General features: G+C 49.4%; 3 protein-coding genes across 3 annotated transcripts in view; 2 read left to right on the forward strand and 1 right to left on the reverse strand.

Annotated features, from left to right (window-relative positions):
* The window catches only part of LOC6601181 (mucin-19), a 122,407-nt gene that overhangs the window by 14,689 nt on the left and 85,629 nt on the right, over positions 1-22,089 (reverse strand). The window contains exons 15-16 of the mRNA XM_026992413.1: positions 569-914; positions 351-500 (exon numbers count right to left, since the gene is read on the reverse strand). Coding sequence (XP_026848214.1) covers positions 351-500; positions 569-914 — 496 coding nt within the window. The remainder of the gene's footprint in view (positions 1-350; positions 501-568; positions 915-22,089) is intronic.
* Positions 8,140-10,250, forward strand: LOC6601180 (probable cytochrome P450 4d20). Its single transcript, XM_002026210.2, has 5 exons — positions 8,140-8,420; positions 8,476-8,862; positions 8,944-9,013; positions 9,080-9,276; positions 9,353-10,250. The coding sequence occupies exons 1-5, from the start codon at positions 8,255-8,257 to the stop codon at positions 10,066-10,068; spliced, it is 1,536 nt and encodes a 511-aa protein (XP_002026246.1). The 5' UTR covers positions 8,140-8,254; the 3' UTR covers positions 10,069-10,250.
* On the forward strand, positions 10,895-11,848 carry LOC6601179. Its single transcript, XM_002026209.2, has 2 exons — positions 10,895-11,347; positions 11,412-11,848. Exons 1-2 carry the CDS (start codon positions 10,931-10,933, stop codon positions 11,769-11,771), a joined length of 777 nt encoding a protein of 258 aa, XP_002026245.1. The 5' UTR covers positions 10,895-10,930; the 3' UTR covers positions 11,772-11,848.

Below are 22,089 nucleotides of genomic sequence, written 5' to 3' on the forward strand. Positions count from 1 at the left end.
CACTCTTTCAATATCACTTGCACTTTTCGCATTATTATGTCATTGCCGTCAGCTTTAACGCTCTGCTGGCATGCCACGGACAACGGGTGCATTGCAGAAATGAGCGGAACAGAGGAGTCGAGTCAAATGTGCAGCAAAACGTTAATAAACAAAACGATTAACAATAAGGAAACACTTTTCACGCAATTGAAATGGGGATCCAGATCGTGAGATCGTGAGATCGAGAGATCGGATCCGTTGCGGTCCACAGAGGCACGCATGCGCAGGCGCAGTGGCAGCGCCGGCGACAGCTTAACCCAGAGAAAAAGGAACGAAAATGGAAGTGCAAATGGAAATGGAAATGAACTCACGTTTACAAAGTTTTCGCGGCGTATATCGTCGACCTCGTCGCGCTTCGAGATGCGCTTCCTCCAGTCATCCTCGCCGCTCTTCTGCAGCGAAGCCAGACGCTCCTTAATGGAGGTGGTCTTGGTGAGTGTGCGCTGATCGGGGCCCATGACCTGGACGCAGGGAGGAGGGGGTTGATCAGGACTGGAAGATATGGCAAGGACGGAGTGGGGGATCTCACCTGGGTCGATGAGCGACGCACGCCTTGGAGAAACTGGGGCAACGCAGTGGGATTCGATGGGTCTTCTGTTTGCTCCTCCTTTGTCGCTGCCGTCTGCTGCTTATCTGTCGCTGATTGCAGCGATGAGTGCGATTGCACTGGTGATTCCTTCGCTGACGCTGACGATGTGCTGGGCTGTTGCTGGCTCTCCTCGTTCTCCTTTGCTACATGACGCAACTTGACGAAACCGCTGCCAATTGGGGGCAACTGGGGGCCAACAATGCCGCCACCAATGCTGGGTGGCAGAGGTGCTGCTGGTGCTGCTGATATGCCCGAGTGACTTTTACTTTTTGCAATGAGGGGATTGCTGCAAGAGACGACAAACAGAGGGTAAGAGAGATGATAAACCGTTAGAGGAGTGTGCCGCATAAAGCGTGGCAATTAAGAGGCGCGTATCTACAAGATGCAGATACACTGCACAAGCATGCTGCTTCCGCTGCTGCACAGATTTCACTGCATTGAAAACGTGCGTTTTCCTCAATGGGTTCTCCCATTCCCATTCCCATTCCCCTTCCTCCCCCCCTTAGAAGGAAACTCGTGACATGACATTTTCGAAGCCACTAATGAGAGGATAGAGAGAGAGGTCTGCTGCCTTATTGGATCTATGGTGCCCCCCCCCCTCCCCCTTCCCCACCAGTAGAATGCACATCCGATCGACAGGCAGAGCAGCCTTTTATTTCTGCTGAGATTTTAGTTTTTGCGCCTGGACCAAAGCCAAAGCCAAAGCCTTAGCCAAAGAAAACTTTCTCCTTTAATAGGGGACCCATACCCCTGCCCCTACCCCTGCCCCTACCCCTGCCCCAGCCCCTGCCCATACCCATCCATTGGATGGCCATTTATTAACAAGCCAGCGCTGGGCAACAGTACAGTTTTTCCTATAGATGGCAATGGAATTTCCTTCTCCAAATGGCGGCTGCTGTGCTGGATGGGTTATTGTTATGGCTAGGTCTCATTTTTATTGCCAGCCCCACAGGCGGTTAATGAGGCAAGTCGTTTGGTTGGGTTCGGGACTGAGGATCGCTTCCAGCGGGAGACAGAAGGGGGAGGATAATCCTCTGACATTTGAAATATGTTCGGCTTGGAGGAGGAGGAGTAGGAGGAGTGGGAGGAGTGGCATTCCTAGACTTCTCAACAGTGCAAGCCACCCGTTCCATGCCATTCTCGCAGTGAATCAATCATTTCAAACGATGCTACTGATCTTTAATCTATTCCAAATTCTTTCAGCACGTCCATTGATCATCTCTGGCGCTCCTCATGATGAGAGCTGCTTCTTTGTCTCGCCACAGATTCAATCTATTTCGAAACTGCTTCTGCTGCCGCCCCTTTTGTAAGCGGCCCCGTTATGAGATTTTTCACAAAAGTCGCGCCAAATGAATCTCGCATTAGTCACCAGGCAACAGCCAAGAGCCAACAGCCAACAACAACACCATCCATGGCGACATGTATCGGTATATTCTGGATTCTGGATGTTGTATCTTTGTATCTTTCTCTCCCCCTCCCTGCCCCCCCAAAAGGCGAAGTTATCTCACAGCGTGAGTCAAGAAGTGGGGGTTCTTTCAAGCGCAGAAATGGGCCTGGCTTTGGCATTTATACGAGAATACGAATACGAGAATACGAATACGAGTGTATGTTACGGGTTGTCTGACTTTTTTTGAGCGACGGCCAACATTTAAGAACCGCTAAGAAACAAGTTCCACTGTTTTCGATGTTTGGCAATGCAAAAAAACAGGAGGAGGAAAAGAAAAACGAAGCGCACTTACACTTTGACAAGCACCGAGCACGTGGGGTTTGACAGGAACTGCCTACGCGTGGTTTGGCAGCCACTGCAAGTGGTTTTCAAGAACAGAGCTTGTGTTTTGGATGGCCCCTTGCGAGGGAGGACAGGACTTGCCCTGCACGTGGTTGTTCAGTCACTGCGCACGAGGTTTGGCAAGCACTGGCCGAGAAGGGAAGAGCAACGACTGCACGCGACGACCAAAGAAAGACGAATGAGCGCAGATTTTTTTTTGTTGCTGCTGCAGGTCCAAGCATAGGTCCACTCCACAGTGCAGATCCGAAACTGAATCTGAGTCCGAATCCAAATCCGATTTCAGACGAAGCTTGGCAGCGCAGCGGCAGAGCCAGCGGCAGAGGCAGAAACAGAAACAGAGGCTTCGTTTGCGTTTGCATTTTCGTTGGTGTTTCTTTCCATAGTTTTTGGCAGGTATGTAAAACAAACGAGGCGAGACCCGCTGACAGCTAAATTGCTCATTAATTGGGGAAAATTTTGACAGAAAGACAGAGCCGGAGACCCGCGGACAGGCAGCAGCGCGCAAAGTGGACGGCCAGGTGTTTAGGCCAGAAACCTCTACCTGGAAATCTCAACACAGGCAGCCGTGTCACATCTTTGGCGTTTGATCTCGAAGGAAAATCACACATATGCATGTATGTATGCATGTACCTGAGGCGAAAGTTCAAAGTTGAATCCAAAGAAATCAAAGTAAAAGCCTGGCTAATGGAATAATGGGATAATGGAAATGGACAGTGCGGGGGCTGGGCTCGACTGGACTGTGTCTGGGGACTATCTATGGCCCCCAGATACAAAGATACAATGTCCATAGGTCAAAGTGCAGACACGCGAATTGCTGCTCCTGCCGGGCTACGTCTTTGGCCGCTTGTTTGATAGTTTGTTTTAATGCAGTAATTGCCCTTTGGAAACCGTTTAGCAAGCAATTAGTTTGAGTGCTGCCCCATTCCGAGGTGTGGCAGCCCAAGGAGCGCACCCGTGCCCACGTCTCTGGGAAGTGTTTGCCCGGCGGAGTGGCGCAACTGGACGGATGTTTCCGTAGCTTCCTTTCCGTGCGGGCGTCCGTGTCCATCCCAAGTATCGTTGATCAGAGACCCCGAGCTCTCCCATGTTTTGTAATTGAATCTTTCTCTGATGCGATGCCGTAATTAAAATTTCTTTCGGCCAACAAAAAAAGTGAATGCGAAACGGAGACCGAGCCAGAGCCAGAGCCAGAGGCAGAGACTGAGAGTGATCACGCGATCACCTGTGCGGCTGTCTGTGTGTGTGTGTGTGAGTGCGGCGCAATGCGGCAGAGTAGAAGCCGCTTAATGATATAACAAAATGAATTGTTTTATAAACTATTTGGCGCGGCATAAATGATTGCACGCCACCGCGATGGGTCGTGGATGGGTCTCCGGAGATGGCTTTATGAGCAGCTCGCACGGCATCCACCTCCCAGCCTAATGGAGTTGTAGCACTCGTAAATCCACAGATTCATTTGAGGTGTTGAAAATGTATGCAAAAAAACCAAACAGCCAAAACAGTCCGATTTGCTGCATCTTCAGCGAATGCGAAATCTTTGCTTCTGGAGGGTCGTTGGCTGTCATTGGCATTGCCCTCTCTCTCCCTCTCTCTTTCTCTGTGTCAAGTACTTGGTGGAAATAATAATAAATCAAGGTTCGAGCGGTGTTCGCGTCGAGGAAGGTTAAAGCCGCAACTCAAGCAAAATAAATCATATATAAATGCACACATCTCACAGCTAATAATATTTAAACATGATATATGCCCCAACAGAAGCTCCCCAGGTTGATGGACAAACCGCAAATAAAAGTCGAGCGGATCGGGTCGGATCGGATCGGATCGTATGGCAGTAGCCAGCAGGCACTCGGATCTTTCAGGTGAATCTCAGGGAAACAGGAATACCAGCAAGGGGGAAGCGGGAAAGGGGCAGAGGAAATGTGACGCGTCACAATGATTCCTCAAGTAAGCAATAAATCGACTTATGCAACCCCTTTATGCCCCACAGACAAGAGATTTGCTTTGGCAAACCTCTCAAGTGCCTGCAATTTTCGGCTAAAAGAGAGAGAGGGAGAGGAAGAGAGAAATTACTCAAGTGACAATTACTCACAAAGGCGCCAAACAATTTAATGAGTGAGCAATGAGTCTAATGAAGATTTCAAACAATGGTGTGCTCCACACCAGACAGAGAGAGAGAGAAAGAGAGGGAGAGAGGGAGATAGAAATGCCAGAGATGCCACAGATCGCAGTGGAGATTCAAGTTTTGGGGGCCAACGGCGACTCGACTGAAGATCGCGCTCCAACTCTTGACTTTCCCACGCCGCACTTCCACCGAGGGGCGAGGAAGCGGGCTCCGGGGGGACGACGGGGGCCGGCGGTGGTAATGATGCAAAATTACAACGTCAACATGGGCTTACAACTCGGCTGGGATTCACTCTGGTTTTGAATTGTTTTGCACGGTATTCAAAGAGTGGGACGGGCATATTTGTATTCAGTCAAAATAAACACCAGAAATACTTAAAGCTAATGCAAAAATCTCTCCTTTGCTGTGTTCTTTAACAAGCGCATGAAAATACCAAAAATTCTTAATATAATACCAAAAAATACTACATTTAATACCAAAAAATACCAGAAATACTTTTGTTCAGTAAAAATGCTGTTTTTTAGATGGAACTCCATAAAATTCAGATGCGCAAAAGATGTCCAACTGAATTGCTGCCCTTCCTCAATGCCTGGACCAGGGACCATCGCCTAAGATCGGAAAGATACCAACAGCAAAGTGTTAAAGCGACTTTAAACCATTCGAGGGATATTATAATTGTCGCTTCGGTCCACTCTAACCGTTGATTTTGTTTTTCTGTGACCTCCCCCCCGAGATTTCATTAGTCACTGACCTTCTCCCCATTGGCCCCCCAGCAAAAGGTTTTTAGCAGTTTTGCTCGGCTTTCGGCGAGTGTTGGCTCTGGGTTAAAAGTCGTGGTGTTTCACCTGAAGTTCAAGGTATCGGCCTGTGTTGCGTCTGTTGAGAGATCTCTAAAGTGTTCAAATTTAGCCACATCCATGAATCGTATGTACATCCCCTACTGTGAGTAATGTTGGGGCACATTCGAGCGTTGGGCTGGCCACTTTGTTCCCTCAATCAGTCAGCTGATTTTTGTTATTTTACGGGCAGGCGCAGTGCTCCAGACACGTGCTGTCTGCAACCCCTCTGTTGAAGTGCCCTCCACCTCCCACCCTCCGCCCACTGCTCCCCTCTACCCATTCGGTGCATGCCAGACATGTTTTTCTTAACATTTTCGCCGGTTGCCGGGACAACCCGAAAAAGCGGAATGGAAATACGCGTCAAAACAAAACTCTCTTCTTTGTTCCGTTGTTCCGATGAGCGGCAGGGGGCAGAGGATTCCCTGTCGATGAGGAGGAGGAGCAGGAGGATTTGGATATGGGATGAAGGCACATGGCAGATGGTTTCAGGGGGGAGGGGAATCCCCCTCTTGAAAAGTTGACTGACTCCCCGGCTAGACGACAGATATCGTACGGCGGCTCGAGAGAGAGAGTGCAGCGGAAGCAGGAAACATGCGTATTTTTCGGCAAAACAAACAAAGGAAACCAAGAAACAAAACCCACTCCAGCCGGCCCCCAACCTCAGGCCACGTCTGTGGCTCGATGGCTCGATGGCTCGATGGCCCGATGGGGATCTGCTGTTCAGCCTTGGCTGCACACGAGGAGGAGGGGCAAAGCTCTCTTGAATGGGGTTGCGTTTCGGCTACTGCGTGCCTGTCACTGGATTTCCTCGGGTTCTTGGGGTCTGGGGCGTGGTGTTTATTGATTGATATCCGACGGTGGGTTTTTGGGGGTCCCGCATAATTACCTGCAGTTCGAAATAATACCATAGAAATCTTTCTTTTGGGGTTTGATTCTTTCCCTGGGAACAGCATGAGTCAACGTTTTCTATCATTTCTCTGTCTCTGTCTCTCTCTCTCTCTCTCTCTTGTTCCTTCTTATAGATATGATGACGCTCCCGTTTACCGTTTCACGTTTCACGTTTTCTGTTTTCAGTTTTCTGTTTTCCGTTCTGTCGAGCGTCATAGAAGTCGCCTCTTTTCTGGCTGTCTGTCTGTCTGTCCGTCTGTCTGTCCCTCTGTGGATTTTGACATTTTGATAACTTGTTTCGGTTCTCTTAGGCGGGCTCTTGCCTGGTTTGTTGTCTTAGCCAGAAACAGAGCCCCGCCGTAACAATGGAAAGCATGTGCGGATGTCATTCGAGTGCGCCCTAATTGACCGCCAAAGTGAATGTACTTCTTGTCTGCCTGTCTGCTTGTCTGCTTGTCTGCTGCTCCACGCCCCAGAGAGGGGGGCGTGGCGGAACCTTGCTTCAACTCCAATGAACTCTGCCGTGAAGTTCAACGAGGTAACCGACAACACCAGCAGCGGCAGCAGTGGCAGCAGCGAAAAGAACTACTACCGGCAATCGCTGTATCGCTAGTCCATTCAACTGCCGCCTGCCGCATGTCGTGTCGCCTCGAGTCGCTCCGATTGTCGCAGCTGTTTATTCTGGAGCTTCTGTTGGCTCTGAGGCAGCTGAATCTGGAGAGTCAAGTGCTTGTGTCTTGGGGAAGGTGCGTTGGCGTTGGCGTTGCCGCAGCAGCACTCCACTGCCCGCCTCGAGGCCTCGAGTCTGCTGCATTAATTCACCTGTTAATTGGGTTCATTGATTCACTAAGCAATAGTTTCCAGAAAGAATCATTAAACAATTTAAATGTAAATTAAAATTGCAACCCGATTGAAAATATTTCTTTGCAATCACAATCGCAATTGCAATCGTAATCGCTCTGCGACATTGAAAATACAAACAAGCCGAAACTTTGTTGCATTTTAATTATCGCAAAGACGACTGTAGCTACATAAGCGACGAGTACTGGTACTGGTTCTCCGATTAGAGCTCGAAGGGTATACGGGTTATGTATTCGATTTGAGCTGAAGGCACACGTGTGCAACACTCACCCCATATACTCAGGTATATGCATATTGATCAGCATCTGTCTGTCTTGTTTGACGACTAGTTCTCGGAAACTATAAGATCTAGAGCAGCCCTGCCCCCTTCCTCCCCCAAAAGCGCAGAATCATAGAGAATGATCATAGCTAGGAGATTGACCAATCTGGATCGGATCGGATCATTATTATAGCCAGAATATAGCCACTAGCCCTTCCCCCTACTCATTCTCTCTCTCTCTCTCACACACAGTCCTCGTGCAGTGCACGTAATCAGGCGGAAGGGAGCGAGATTAGACGACTGGTGTTGGTGTGAGTGTAGGAAAAAGGGACAGAGAATTATAAGAAAAGTGGAATCACAGATCACATCACAGTTACATAAGACACAAGCTCACATATAAACTGAACAATTACCGGGTTTAAGATAGAGCCGCGGCCCTTGCCACTTGCCCGCAACATTCCCGCTCATTTTTTTATGCAAAAGGCGAACTTTGAAGCATTGAAAAACGCCTTACCGAATGTTTACAATATATATTTCGTTGACAAACAAACCAGTTCTCCGGAGAGACAAATACATATACCATATCCGATCGGACATCAGAGAGAGAGAGAGGGAGAAGGCAGGAGAGAGACTCTGATTCTACATATAGAAGTATGTTCGTTGGTTTCGAAACAAAAACCGAAAGTGGCGCTTGACTGGTCAAGCGGCCGATCCGAGTTCTGTTATCATCAAACTACAGCGGACGGGCGGAGGCAGTTGATCGCGAAACTCGACGGCAAACACAACACACAGCGCGAGAGGCACTGGCACTGGCACTGGCACTAGCTCTGATCTCTAGCTTAAGCTCTAATTCTCCGATTCTCCGATTGTAATGCTGCTGCTGACCCTCGCCTTTGGAGCTCTGGCAGTGCTCCTCACCTGGGACTTTGCGCGCAAGCGCCAACGTGCTGCGACCCTCGAGAGGTCAAAGATCTCTGGGCCCCTGTCGCTGCCTGTCCTGGGGAATGGCCTGCAGGCCCTGGACCTGGGCGCAGAGAGTAAGTGCAAAGAGACATCCTCCGCTCCGGGAAAGTAAACGCGAATCCCTTGCAGACATCGTCGATTGGGTGGAGGAATCCTTTCGTTTGTATGGCAAAACATTCCGCATGTGGATCCTCGGCGAGTCGCTGATCTACACCAAGGACCTGAAGTACTTTGAGGCCATTCTGGGCAGCACCACGCTCCTGCAGAAGGGACAGCTCTACAAGTTCCTGCGCCCCTTCCTCAACGATGGCCTGCTCCTGAGTGTGGGCAAAAAGTGGCACGCGCGGCGCAAGGTCTTCACGAACGCCTTCCACTTCAATGTCCTCGGCCATTACGTGGATATCATGGACAGGCAGGCCGCCGTGATGGTGGAGAAGCTCCGGCAGGTGGCCGATGGCGAGACGACGGTGGACATGCTGCCTTACGTCTCACTGGCAGCCCTAGATGTCATAACAGGTGGGTAGAGTCCCTCTATCTACCGATCCTCGCAATCCTGGAAGACTTATGGTGGGTTGGTTGCTTGTATTCTTCATTTAGAGGCCGCCATGGGGGTGCAAGTGAATGCCCAGAGTGACTCCGAGTTCCCCTACGTTCAGGCCCTCAAGAGGTAAGTGCCGCAGAGCCCCTTCTCGAGGATTCCCCGCTAAATCCATTCCCTTCTCCCCCGCCGCAGTGTCGTGTACATCCAAAGCGATCGCATGTTCAGGTTCCTGCAGCGCTACGACTGGCTCTTCCGCCTCACCTGCCCCGTGCTGCGCAGGAAGATGCTGAAGGATGTCCGCGTCATGCACGACTTCACCGACAAGGTCATACGCGAGCGGCGCGCCGCCGTGGAGCAGGCAAAGGCCGACGGCAGCTACAGGCCGCTGAGTAAGTGCCAGATCCATCGGATCACTATCGGATCAACAATCGGTCACTAATCCATGGCTCTCGACTCCTCGCCCAGGTCTGGGGGACCCCGAGGTGGGTCGCAAGTCCCAAATGGCGCTGCTGGACATCCTCCTGCAGGCCACCATCGAGGGGCAGCCCTTGAGCGACGCCGATATACGCGAGGAGGTGGACACTTTCATGTTCGAGGGCGACGACACCACCAGCAGCGGCGTCTCCTTCGCCCTGTACGCCATCGCGAGGCATCCGCAAGTGCAGGAGAGGATCTACCGAGAACTTCTGCAAGTGCTGGGCAGGGATCCGTCGACTCCCGTCACCCAAGCGAAGCTCCAGGATCTCAAGTACCTCGACTGCGTGATCAGGGAGACCTTGCGACTGTACCCGGCCGTGCCGGCCGTCGGCAGATACACCTCGAAGGAGATACAGATCGGCGGACAGACGATACCCGCCAATACAAGCATCTACCTGGTGCTCTACTTTGCCCACCGCGAGGCGGAGTTCTTCCCCGATCCGCTGGCCTTCAAGCCGGAGAGGTTTCTGGAGCGGGCGGACTCCGAGGATCGGGAGACGTTTGCCTATCTGCCGTTCAGTGCGGGGCCCAAGAACTGCATCGGCCAGAAGTTTGCGATGCTCGAGTTGAAGGCGCTGGTCAGCAAGGTTCTGCGGTACTACGAGCTGCTCCCCAGGGGACCGGAGGTCAAGCCCATGATGAACTTCATCCTGCGCTCGTCCTCTGGCATGAACGTGGGCCTGAGGCCCCGACGAAGTCCATAGGAATTGCAGGGGATTGCAGGTGGGGGCCCCCCCCCAACCACAGGGGGGGATCCGAGAGGTGCCGGGTTTTTGGTGGGGGTTTGTGATATCTAGTACAATATACCTAACATTTAACACCATTTAGGATCTCGTTGAACGATGTTTAACGACGGCAATAAAGTCCTATTTGCTTAGACCAGTCATCCCCCAAAGTTTTATTACATCCCTCCCCCGCCGCCCCAGGGCGGGGCGCAATGCGACTCGTTCCCCGGCGGCCCCGGAGGCGGCGCCCCAGCGGAAAGATTCAACCAATATTTACAGAGATATTATAAAATTAGACCCTCAAACAAACGGCAGCCCGCTATCTGTGCTCCCCCTTGACTCTCGCCTGTCGGCTGGCCATTGTAGATGGGGATGGGGCTGGGGCTGGGGGTGGGGGTGGGTTTACCTTAGGACAATACTTGGTGGCTACCCCCCATTCACACCCTCTGCAGGCAGGGTGGATGCACTCGAGGTGGAAATCCACCCATGAAGAGAGTGCAGAAGAGAGTGCAGAAGAGAGTGCTTAGAGCATAGAAGATTTGTTCAATGTTTATCTGCGGCTTATCTTTCGGGGGAGTAGTCCAAAAGATAATGCGGCAAAGGAAGGCAATTATTGCACAGCAAAACAAAGCAGATTGCAGATAAGACATTAGCATCGCGAAAAGGAAATCACATAATCACAGGGGGTAAGGGGTTAGGGGAAGGGGGGGCCTTATCATCGCCTGTCATCCGGTGGCCAGATCGGGGCTCGCATATAAAAAGAGCCAATGCGCCAAAACTGGATCAGTAGTCTTCTCTTCTCCATCCTCCTGCCACCTGCCACCTGCCACCTGCTGAAAATATGACTGCTGCCGGCGCCGTCTCCCTGCGGATGCTGCTGCTCTGTGCAGCCGCCCTCCTGACTGTGGCTCCTGCCGCGGAGGCCATCAGCCGGCCCCTGCCGCCGTACGTGGGTCTGCCCACGCAGGACGGCCTCACGCATCTGTTCCTCAACTCCCGGGTGACGCGGCGCGACCCCATGGCCTCGGTGGCCTGCTTCGGCGGCTACATCGGCGAGTCCAACCAGATCGCAGAGATCTACAGCGCGAACTACAGCACCTGTGCCAAGGAGGCGCAGAACTCGCGCAAGGGCATCGACAGCGACTTCATACCCACTCGCCGGACCATCGAGCGCTCGGCGGGCAGGGTGTGCGAGGACCTGAGGAAGTGCAACAGCATCAATGGCACCCTCGACTCCTTCAACTGTCATGCCACTGTGGTGAGTGCTCAGACACTCCCCTTTCCATTTCCGCCTCTAATCGGAACCCCCTCTCGCTCCGCAGGGCTCCAACAACACCGTGGCCACGTACAGCATCTCGGGGAACGCCTCGGAGTCCGCCAGCCTGCTGCAGGAGCGCTACCGTGTCGTGGAGCTCTCCCACGAGCAGTGCATCCACAAGGCCGAGCGCCGCTACGTGGAGTCCACCGCCACCAACTACAACTATCTGCAGGCCTGTCTGGATGGCCGCGTGAAGCCCAAGCCCATGCCCGTGCCCGTGCCCGAGTCCACCACGAGCACCTCCACGACCACGACCACCACCACCACCACGACCACGGAGGCGCCCACCACGGAGCCACCCACCGAGGGGCCGCCCTTCAACGTGGAGGATCAGTTTAAGCAGCTTTTAAACTTGTTAAACTAATGCTACGCTCCGGTTTGAGCAGGATACGGCGAAGTCGTCCTCATTAAAGCAACAGAGAGAACATAAAAAGGAAGGAAGAAAAGGAAGGCCAATCCTTGGGTAAACACATGAACATTCGAAACAGGACACGTGTAAAGGGACACCCCTTTCTGGGCAAACGAATTAACCCCCAGAGCTACCCCAAAGGAAGCCAGGAGGGTTTCGAGTTTCGCGAAAGACTCGGCCATTTCCCTTCTGGCCAGCGCCAACAGGCAGTTAATCTTTGTTAACCCATAGTTCGGGCAGCTCTCGCTGTCTGCTGCCACTCGGGCGATGGGTGATTGATGGATTGGATCGTGCAGAAGAAAGGTCTTGGTCTTCCGTTTTCAGCACCTTCGCCTTCACACACGGAAGTACTCTTGATTAATGTCCGAGAGGCTGGCGGAGTTGGGGCCATTTGAGGCCGCCATACAAGCCGTGGTTTGGCAAAGATCGCGGAGAAGTGCAGCGCAAATAATCCACCATTTATGGGCAATGAAAATCAAAGTGGAGCCAGAACCATTGAAGCTATGCCGCCGCCGTAGCACTCTCTGAGGTGCCACAGCCTTCTTTTCTGGTCTGGCAAACACGTTTTGGCTTTTATGGATTGTGTGGTCTACCTTTTAAGGCGGGCTCTGTTCTGCTTCTAGCCATGAAATGTATGTCTCTTTCGCCGTGTGGATTGTAGGGCCTGAAAGACCAAGACAAAGACCCGAGACCCGAGACCAGAGACCTGATGCCTGAGAGAGACCATACATGGAAAACACCTGTTTGTTGCTTTGCAGCAAGTGCCTCATTTATCACAGCAATTGGCGGTGGCATTCAACATGCAGGGGATTGGCATAGGGCGGGGCACGGGGGGACTTGGGGGCTTGGGGCATTGGCATTCTACTTATTTGTAATTCCTGGAATGCTATTGCATCCAATCTCGACTCGAATGCGTTTTATTGGTGGAGTAGAAAATGCTGTTAAAATTGTTGTGTCGGCCGACAAGACGAGAGGGAGGGAGTGGCCGCCGGCCTTCTAGATTTCTAATTTATTTTTCTGCTGCCGCCCGCCCGCCTGCGAAAACTAATTAAAATGCAACTTGTGGCAAGGTGTTTACGATGTGGGCTCTCTTCTTCTGGCTGTTTAATTGTTGGAGAGATCCCCACGTGGAATGGGCATGTGGCAGAGTGCAGAGGGAGTGCCGTGCGGCAGAGTTCCTACAGAAAAAGGTGATAAACGTTGATTAATTTACAAGTACTCTCTCTCTCTCTCTCTCTCTCTCTCCCTCTGTATCTTTTCTCCACAATATCCACATTAAAAACCCTAATTGATTTGACCAAAAGTCAGGGATAAAACATTATTCATTTGTCAGCCGGTAGGGGGGCAGAATGCTCCATGCATCGTCAGGTCCGATCTTTGGAATACCTTGGCTCTGGCACGTACAGCCGTATGACCCATAGGGAGAACCCTCCTCCTCTTCTCTGGGTTCGACGCCACAATTTACGCGCTTCATTGAGCTTTGGCTTTGGTTGTGCCTCCGCCTCCGCCTCTGCCTCTGTTTCTGGGTCTAACACCCGTCCATGCATGGCATGGCGGAAAAAAAAAATAAGAGAAGAAACTCTGAAATCTGAGGCTTGTCAACGGGCGGGCCAGCAAAACAGATGATCGTCAGGCAGGCACCTCCTCCGCGGAATATTATGCATAACCAAACGAGTTTTCCCCCTCGTGAACTTTTCATTTTCATTTGGAGGGGACGACAGACAGCAAATTGGGGAAATGTGTTAATAAAACGTGAGAGAGTGTCGAGAGAGCAGGCCCCGAGAGAGAGAGAGAGCGGGAAAGAGTCTAGAAAAATGGTCAATAAATATTTGCAAATGTTTTGTGCATAAATTAAATGGAAAACCAAAAGGAGGCTACGGCTGACAGTGTGGCCAAAAGGAAGAGGAGGTGGAGGAGGAGGAGGAGGCTCTACCTCTGCGCTGACAGTGTGGCCAAGAGAGGGGAGGAGGAGGAGGCTCTACCTCTGCGCTGACAGTGTGGCCAACAGAGGGGAGGACACAGCAGAGGCGCAGAAGCGGTCTGACAGTGCGGCCAATTAAGGCAAAAGTTGCAAGTGCGATGTGGCGTCGAGTGTCGCCCGAAAACAGAAACAAAGAAAAAAATGTGCACACAAATTTCAAGATTTCCATATTGAGTGATCGAATTGTTTGGTACTCCCAAGGGTGCTCCCAAGGGTTCCCCAAGGGTATTCCAACAGGAATTTGTTCAAATTTACTGCTCACTTCTTCCCCTCAGATTCTGCACAAGAATAGGTTTTGGGGCCTATATTCTCCCATCAAATATTTCTCAAACTAAGATTTGGCTTTCCAGAATTGCTGTCTTTCCCTCTGCTGCAACTCTTCAACAGTTTACAGGGTATTTCACTGGTTTATAGCACAGAAAGAGCACCACAGAAGCGCTTTACTATTTATTTGTGTTCTTTCATCTTCCACGAGGTGCACTCCACACTTCTTGCCAACAGTTCGGGCCCTCCCCTATTTACAGGGTATTTGAGCAAACTGTACGTGAAACTAGTTTGCCTGCAGCTTAAAAAAAAACACTAAAAAGCGCAGAAAAGGAAATCGTCGCTGGTCGTCGGTCCGTCGGTCCGTCGGTCGATCGTCGATCGATGTTGTTGTTGTTGTTGTTGTTGTCGTAGCCTGCCTTTTAAGGCTTTTTGGCGTTGCGTGTGTGTTGCGCATGCGCCCCCTTGTTGCCCCCCCTTGTGCCCCCCCTTGTGGCCCGACTGTTCGTGCTATCAATTTCAGTGTCTCTCTGTATCTGTAAGTGTGTGTGTGTGTGTGTGTGTGTATCTGTGTATTCAGGTCATTCGCATTTTCACATTTTAAGGCGGTTTTCGGTTTTTTGCATGTTGATTTTTCTTAAGATCTTTGCCATCGGAGGACGCCTGCGAGACTGTGCCGTGGAGTGCCGTGTGTCGTGTGTCTGCCTGCACTTGCTGCCTTTTTTTCTGGAAACTTTTACTCCGATGGAGGAGCCGGTTGATTGTGCCCCAGCCTCCCAGTCGCCCAGCCACCTCCAGTCTCTCTCTCTCTCTCGATCTCCCTGTGGCTGTCGTTTTGGCCATGTTTGACGGCAGGAGCCGAAGCCGAAGCCGGAGCTGGAGACTGCCCCCTGGCCGCTCTCTTGTTGGCCATGTTTGAGGGTAGGAGCCAGGGTAGGCCTGTTAATGGGTAATGGCATGTTGCTCGCTGCTTTGATGAAGCGATTTTTGCTTTGTTTGTTACTTAATTGCGCCAAAGTCATTAATAATCGATTAACAATATGCGACAGAGGCAGGCCGAGGCCAAGAGATGGGGGCATCACCAGAGCAGAGGACGGAGGGGCAGCACCTCTTCGACAGAGTAATACAGGAAGTGGCAGTGGCAGAGGCAGAGGTAGAGGCAGAGGCAGAGGCAGTGGAGAACTTCCTTCCTGTGGGTGCACCTCTGATGGAATTTGGGTTGGAGGCCGGACATTCCTTAGACATCTGTCATCCGCCATCGGATCTGTCATCCTATTCTGTGGCTAAATGTCAGGTGTCTGGCGCTGAGCGCACACTTGCAGCACAGTGCAACAGGTGTCTAATTGATTGACTGACAGACGACAGGCGACAGTCGACAGTAGACGTCGCTGGCAAAGATGGGATGATTGTTGTGGGTGGTGGGGGGGGGAGACACAACTCCATGGCCCAAACAATGCCATTCCATATATCAAAAGGCAAACATTTTATTGTTTGTCGCTGGGGAAATCGATAGTCGGAGGAAAACGAATGGACGAATGGAGGGAAATGTCAGCAGGCATGCCCTGAATATATCAAGGAAGCTCCACAGACAAGACAAAGGAAATTAAATAACCACAGACACCGCACACACAGGAGACGAAGACGAAGACGGAGACGGAGATGGGTGGGCTGGGATGGAGCTGCAAGACTGCAAGATGGAGCTGGGGAGCCACGCCGAAGATGCATAAACCCCGAAGACTGGAAAACTGAAATAATAAATGCCCAATGATGATATCTATGACGCGGGGCAGACAGACGACAGACAGACAGACAGACAGACAAAGGAAGCCAAAGCGACCAGGCTGGCCGGGCAGCACGGCACAAAGAGCTCCGCACTGCACAGATGGAGGGAGGGAGGGAGGGAGGGGGGGTGTAAGGCAGGACTGCTCTCCACTTTGCATGAGGCACTGAGGCACTGAGGCATGTGGCGGCATGGGGCAGTTGCAGCTGCAGATTTATGAGCGCTTGTCAGACAACAAAAGTAGCAAATACAAGGATGCAGCAGCCGCAGCAGCAGCAGCAGCCACCAGTCAGAGAACTTTGTCCGAAATGAGTTCATTGTACGGGATGGGAGATAGCCACAGGAGAGGAGCCAGCGACTGTCCACCTCTTCATCCGCGTCTTCTTTTTTCAGAGGAGTCTGTGCCCCATCCCCGCTGGCAGCAGTCCGTGCCGCACAGCTAATGAGTTGTCAGATGCCAGATGAGCAGCAGCATTGCTCCCCAGACAAAAGTGCAAATACTCCACAAATGCAGCCACAGCACAGCCTCAGCCTCAGCCTCCGACGCGAGGATTTGCATTATCCTGTGGGGTTTGTTGACTCTCCAGCCGAGTGTCAAAGTCAATGTCGCGAGTGCACCCCGAGGACTGCGAGGAGAACGGCAGGGGGGCAGGGAGTCCGCCTCTGACTAAGAGGCGAATGGACTCGCGACTAAGTCCAGGCGTCAGACTAGTCGCGGTGACAGTTTAAGTGCATCTCGTTACAACTTTATGCTGATCCTAGAGCCAGCCCCCCCCCTCACCCTTTGGGGATGAGTCAAACGGCGAATCACGTTCTCGCTTCTGGCCATAAAAAATGACTGCTAAATTGATGGCTATTTGACTGTGTGTTCAGTTCCAGGCAGAAAAAGGAAGCGAATGGCCAAAAGCATGACTCACCATCAAAACTTATGTGCTCTGTGCTCTGTACTCTGTACGATATGTGGAATAGAATATAATAGATATAGAATATAGAAAGCAACTCCCATTGGGCCACGCTGCGGTTCGGACTGTAATTTAGGGCAGAATGTGTGAACTAAATAGAACTATAATGTTTGATTCCAATGGCTCTTGTGATGTGACATAGAACTCGCATGAGTCTCGCTCTCCAAAAAAAACAGCCCCAGCCCCAGCCCCAGCCCCATCCCCAGCCCCAACCCATTCCCCTTCTAATTCCTGAAGTTTCTACATTTGAAGAGAGCTCTTTTTGAAGCATTGGAGCACCAACTGTTCTGGTAATTATTTCTCATTAAAAACTAATTAAATGTTAGATATCCACTAAGCCAATTTGAAAGATTTCATCATTTCCTGCAAGTGTTTTTGTTGTTTTTGCTGTTTTCTTTCGGTTTCTCTAATTTTATTCCAATTGCGAAAAGATCTTGAGACCTTTCGGGGAGCTTTGGAATTCGTTTTGGTTTCAGAGGGGGGGGGGCCCCCCTCAACATATGAGCCATAAATTAGCCCGTTGATTGCGTTACGGCCAGAAAGAGAGCAAAGAGCCGCCCAGAGAAGATGTTTAATGAGCCTCGATTGGTGTGTGGTGTGGGTGGGAGATGTGTTTGTGTTTCATAATACCGAGCTCAATCAAAGGGTTTATCTCTCGGTTGTGGGCCCAATTAAATGATGTACGAACGAGAGTAAAAGCTGTGTATATCCAGCGGGTGTCTCAGACAAATTTCCCCCCAATTCCCACTTTGAGGAAATGGAGACTCACAGAAAACGAAACCCAGAAACAGACACAGAAACAGAAACAGCTGTGCAAACCCGTAACCAAAAAAGGTAGAAGAAAACCAAAAGAAAGGCAGAGCGGGAGCGGGAGGGAGAAGTCAATGTACTACAGGGAGAGAGAGAGAGAGAGACGGACAGAGCAGATCCCAGAGATAGAGATTGTGTAATATCTGAGAGATGTATGTACACAGCTCTGGTATGATGTAAAAGGAGAATAATGAGGCCCACAACTTCATTTATGGCATGAAATGGAATGAGCTGGGATGACCTGGGATGGGATGCATCCACAGAAGAAGACTTCCCAATAAAATCATATTTATAGCCCAGAACTTTTTGTGGCAGCAAAGCGAAAACATAATTAATGGATCAGTGCCTTTGGAAATACATATGTGAGTTTTAATGGGTTGTGTAATCTGGGAAATGCATTCGGAATAGATGGATGGATGGACGGATGGACGGACGGGTGGGTGGGGGGTTGTATCACGTCGTGCAGCAGCATCGAATAACATGCCTTTAAATGGAAATGTTCGAGTAGAATAGGGGGGTGGGGCGGGACACCAGAGTGTGCGGGGGAGGAGTAGATCAGCCGCAAAGCTTTCCGTTTGATAATGCATCATTCGATCACGAAGCAGCAGCAGCAGCAGCGGTCTGGCGGTCTGGCGGTCTGGCGACTCTCGACTCTGGCGGCATATTTCAATTAATGGCAGCAGCCATTCAGCAGTCCCGAACGAACCCCCGAACAGAAATCGAAACGGAAACCCAACTCTCATCTGGCAGCGGGCTATGGCTATAATGGGGCGAGGCCTCTCCCCCAAATCCCCGCTCCCCTCGGAGCTCTGATTCCGCAGAACTTTGTTTCAGTTTTTCCTCCTCCATTGTTTTTTTTTCCAGTGTTTTGTTTGCTTTGGCTCATTAGCATTGAGGGACTCACGTTTTTCCTATCATATCTGTGCCTCTTTCTGTGTCTCTTTCTGTGGCTGTGTCTATATCCCCCTCCCCCTTTCCGGCAGAGAGTTAACACTTTCCTATGCAGTGAAATTAACCCCCGAGAGAGTGCCACTCCGACTGCGAGTATCATAAAAATCAAAAGCGATAAGCAGCCACTTCGAGCGTCTGTCTACTATTTATGGACAATCTCTTCTGGTTTGGGTTTTTGTTAACCATTAAAATCGGGGAATCAGCCTGCGTTATCAGCTTGAACTTCAGGCTCTATTTTAGAGCAAAGAATATAATTTATAGACCCCAAATTGAAGTGTAAATAAGGAGAGTTCTTGGTTGCCTTATCTGCAACTTCCAATCGGGGTAAATGCGCCAGAGGATCTCCATTGCCAAGAAAGCGGATTGTAATCGAGACTCAAGTTACATTGATCCATTACTGGAGTTCCCGGTTAATTAAGCAATTGATACCCCTCAAAATAATATTTAATTACACTAATTTCCACCGAAAGAAATGCGAATGCCAAATGAAGATCTCTCAGAGGGGGTGGAGTACCATTTTGCATGCTGATTAACTCGTTTGCATTTAATTGGCTCCTCATTCGCTCGTTAATCAAATTTCCAGCTAATTTTATTTGCCCCTGCCACGGGAAATTAGCCAAAAGGCAATAGAGAAGAAGAAGAAGAAGAAGAAAGAAAAGAAACTAATAGGAGAGCAATATATTATGCAAATTCATTGAAAACGAAAGGCATTCTCCGCAAAATGTTGGATTGGGTTGGCATTGCTTTGCTTTGATTTTCTTTTGTTTATTCATTGGACTTTATGGATTTTATTGCGGATTTCGGCGAGGCAGTGTACCCGAGATATCTCGGGACTGGCTCCAGGGCTCTTATGCAATCTGCCCACAAACGATTGATAATATAAATAATAAGCAAATTATTGTACAAAATCGCAAAGCAATTGCTGGAGGGCTGGAGCTTACTTCGAATTGTTGTCTGGGATTTGATTGATTTACGTGTTTGATTCGAATTTGTTGAAAACTTATGCAAATGCTGGCCTAAATCCGTGGATTCGAATGCTGGGACCTTGAACTCGGACAGACAATCAACTTTTAAACTTTTAAATACTTCATAATTAAAATCAGCTAAACAAACAAAAGTCTGCTTGAAATTGCTCTTCAAGCGAGTCGGACACGAAAATAAAAGTTGTTAGAGACAGACAGGCAGACAGAGGGAGACGGACTACAGAGTGTATTATGCGACCCTGCAAGTGCAAGTAACCAGCAACACCACGAAAAAACAGAAAAGGAGAGGGAACAAAACTAGATGCGGAGGCCGCACACCTTTTGGCATACCCTTCTTGATAGTGAGTGGATTTCGACGATCGTCTCGCCTGTTGAAGCTGATCAATAATATATGTACCTTCTCCATGGGGCCAAAGATTCGGACTTCTCTGCGTTGCAAATATCTACCCAAAATCACGGTACTCGCTCTCTCGCTCTTAAGGGTATTAATATTGTACCAAAAACTACAACGCAGAGGGAGCACAAATGAGAGAGGAAGGGAGAATCGGCAAAATCTTTCAATGGAAGCGAAACAGCAATTTACAGTTTTTTTTCGGCTCATTCTGCTTGCTTTTTGTTGTTGCTCTTTGCAATTCCGCAGCAATGCAGTAGAGCAGGTAAGCGTGCGCGCTGGAGGGAGACAGAGAGAGGCAGATGAAACTGCTTTGAGAACTTCCCTTCTCCTCTCCTCTCCTCTTTACCACACACCTTTCCGTGGACAATGGTCATAAATATGTATAATCTCTACGAACCTTTTATGGCTGCAATATTACAAGCTGCTTCTCAAGAGTCCCCGCTGATCTCGCCACTGTGTTCTGTATTTGCACTTGCACTTTCAATTGGCGGCAATTGTTCGAATAATTGGAAGCGAAGGCTGTGAGACTGCAGCTGCAGCTTCAGGCAATGGCGAATTTATCAATAAGACATGCCTCCTCCTCAATTTGCATAATTCAGTTTACAATCTGCTGTCGAGTATTTTTGCGACCGGCACAAAAATTCGCGCGATATTACAGCGTAAACAAAACACACCACAAACACAAGCACATATGGAAAATACGAAACAAAACTTTGAAAGCGTCCGCTACACGCGCGCGCCCGTCGAAAAATGTTTGCCGATTGTTGTTGTTGGATTTGGTTGATGTTACATCGGAGGCTCCGATAGATCGATGACAAAAAAGAACTTAGCCCACTGAAGCCCCAATTATTTAAACAGCTCAACAGCTTGAATTAAGCCGCCGAAAATAATACTATTTGTGTATTCTTTTTGTAGATTCCTCCTTCCTCTTTCCCGACAACCAAACATTCCACGATATCTTTCACCTGAACTATGCTAAAATTAAACAAATTTCATTATTTTCGGTGGAATATTAAGATACCCCTTTGGTCTACAATGGGTTAATCATTTTCCGCCAGGGATTGGAAACCATATTCCTCAATTTTGATATTCGGTTTGATACAACTAGCTGGGCAGGACTCTCAGCCATGTCCCCATAGTTTTATCCGATTAATGAATCAATTTTCTACTTTACTGGCTTATTTTAAATACTTGCTTTTATTGGATTTTGTCTAAAAAACAGTTCTTACCGAAAAAGGTTAAACACAACAAACGAAAGAGAGTAATCGTTTCTATTGCTCAATTTTCATATTCTGTTGAATAATGCTGACTAACTAAACCCCTTAGCTCTGCCCACATAATTTTAGATCATTGATGAATAAATGTTCTACAAGATTAGCTTCGTTTAAGTACTCCCATTTATTGTATTTTGACTGCAGCAAGGTTTAAACAAAAAAGCTCCACAAAAAAACAGTGGCAACGTAAGTGAGTGTGAAATGTCACGTCAACCGGAGTTTGGGTACAGGTATACCCTATTTCGTTAATATATATGAAGAAACTGTTTTTCCAAGTTGTTTTAAAACGTAACTTATATAGAAATTATCTCAGGTTGTGATGTTTTAGACATATTAATTCATATGATTAGGGTCTTGTAAATATATCTCGATCCCGATATCCATTCTTGGTTTCTGTAAGTAGACCACAACCCTCAAAATATCGTTGAAGTACCTTTAAAACCGAAACTGACTAGTTTTGGCCTATATTGGTGCATTGGATGACAAAGATTCTCTCAGTTCTATAACATCCATTTCTACAGGGTATGCAAAATGTGGCTCAGTCCGTGCAATGTTGAGGAACAATGCTGCTGGATTTCACGGCACAAGAGTCTGGCCCATACAAATTGAATGTTGCAGCAGTATAAGACGTCAGAAAACGTGAGTGTGGAATGTAGGGAGATTGTTGAGCTGAAAAGGGACATTGTGGCGAGGAAAAATCCCTCCACAAAGAGAGGATATCCCATCACAAAATAGAGAGCAAGTCCCAAAGAAAAGAGAGCAAGTCCCACCAAACGGCTATCGATTCTATCGAATGGATACAAGTGGTGCGCGCCAAAGACGAATTGTTTGAAAATGAATGAGTTCCAAGTGACATTGCAAATTTAATAGATAA

Source organism: Drosophila persimilis, unplaced genomic scaffold, assembly GCF_003286085.1.
Source record: "Drosophila persimilis strain 14011-0111.01,24,50 unplaced genomic scaffold, DperRS2 tig00000732-arrow-arrow-pilon, whole genome shotgun sequence".
In the NCBI taxonomy this organism is placed as follows: Eukaryota; Metazoa; Arthropoda; class Insecta; order Diptera; family Drosophilidae; genus Drosophila; species Drosophila persimilis.

What these genes read in the sequence shown, in the direction of transcription:
- LOC6601180 (XM_002026210.2), top strand. Translation starts at nt 8,255, where the DNA reads ATGCTGCTGCTGACCCTCGCCTTTGGAGCTCTGGCAGTGCTCCTCACC. An exon ending in AGCCCTAGATGTCATAACAG is followed by an intron (nt 8,863 to 8,943) that starts GTGGGTAGAGTC and finishes TTCTTCATTTAG; the next exon opens with AGGCCGCCATGGGGGTGCAA. An exon ending in CGGCAGCTACAGGCCGCTGA is followed by an intron (nt 9,277 to 9,352) that starts GTAAGTGCCAGA and finishes CTCCTCGCCCAG; the next exon opens with GTCTGGGGGACCCCGAGGTG.
- LOC6601179 (XM_002026209.2), top strand. Translation starts at nt 10,931, where the DNA reads ATGACTGCTGCCGGCGCCGTCTCCCTGCGGATGCTGCTGCTCTGTGCA. An exon ending in TCAACTGTCATGCCACTGTG is followed by an intron (nt 11,348 to 11,411) that starts GTGAGTGCTCAG and finishes CTCGCTCCGCAG; the next exon opens with GGCTCCAACAACACCGTGGC.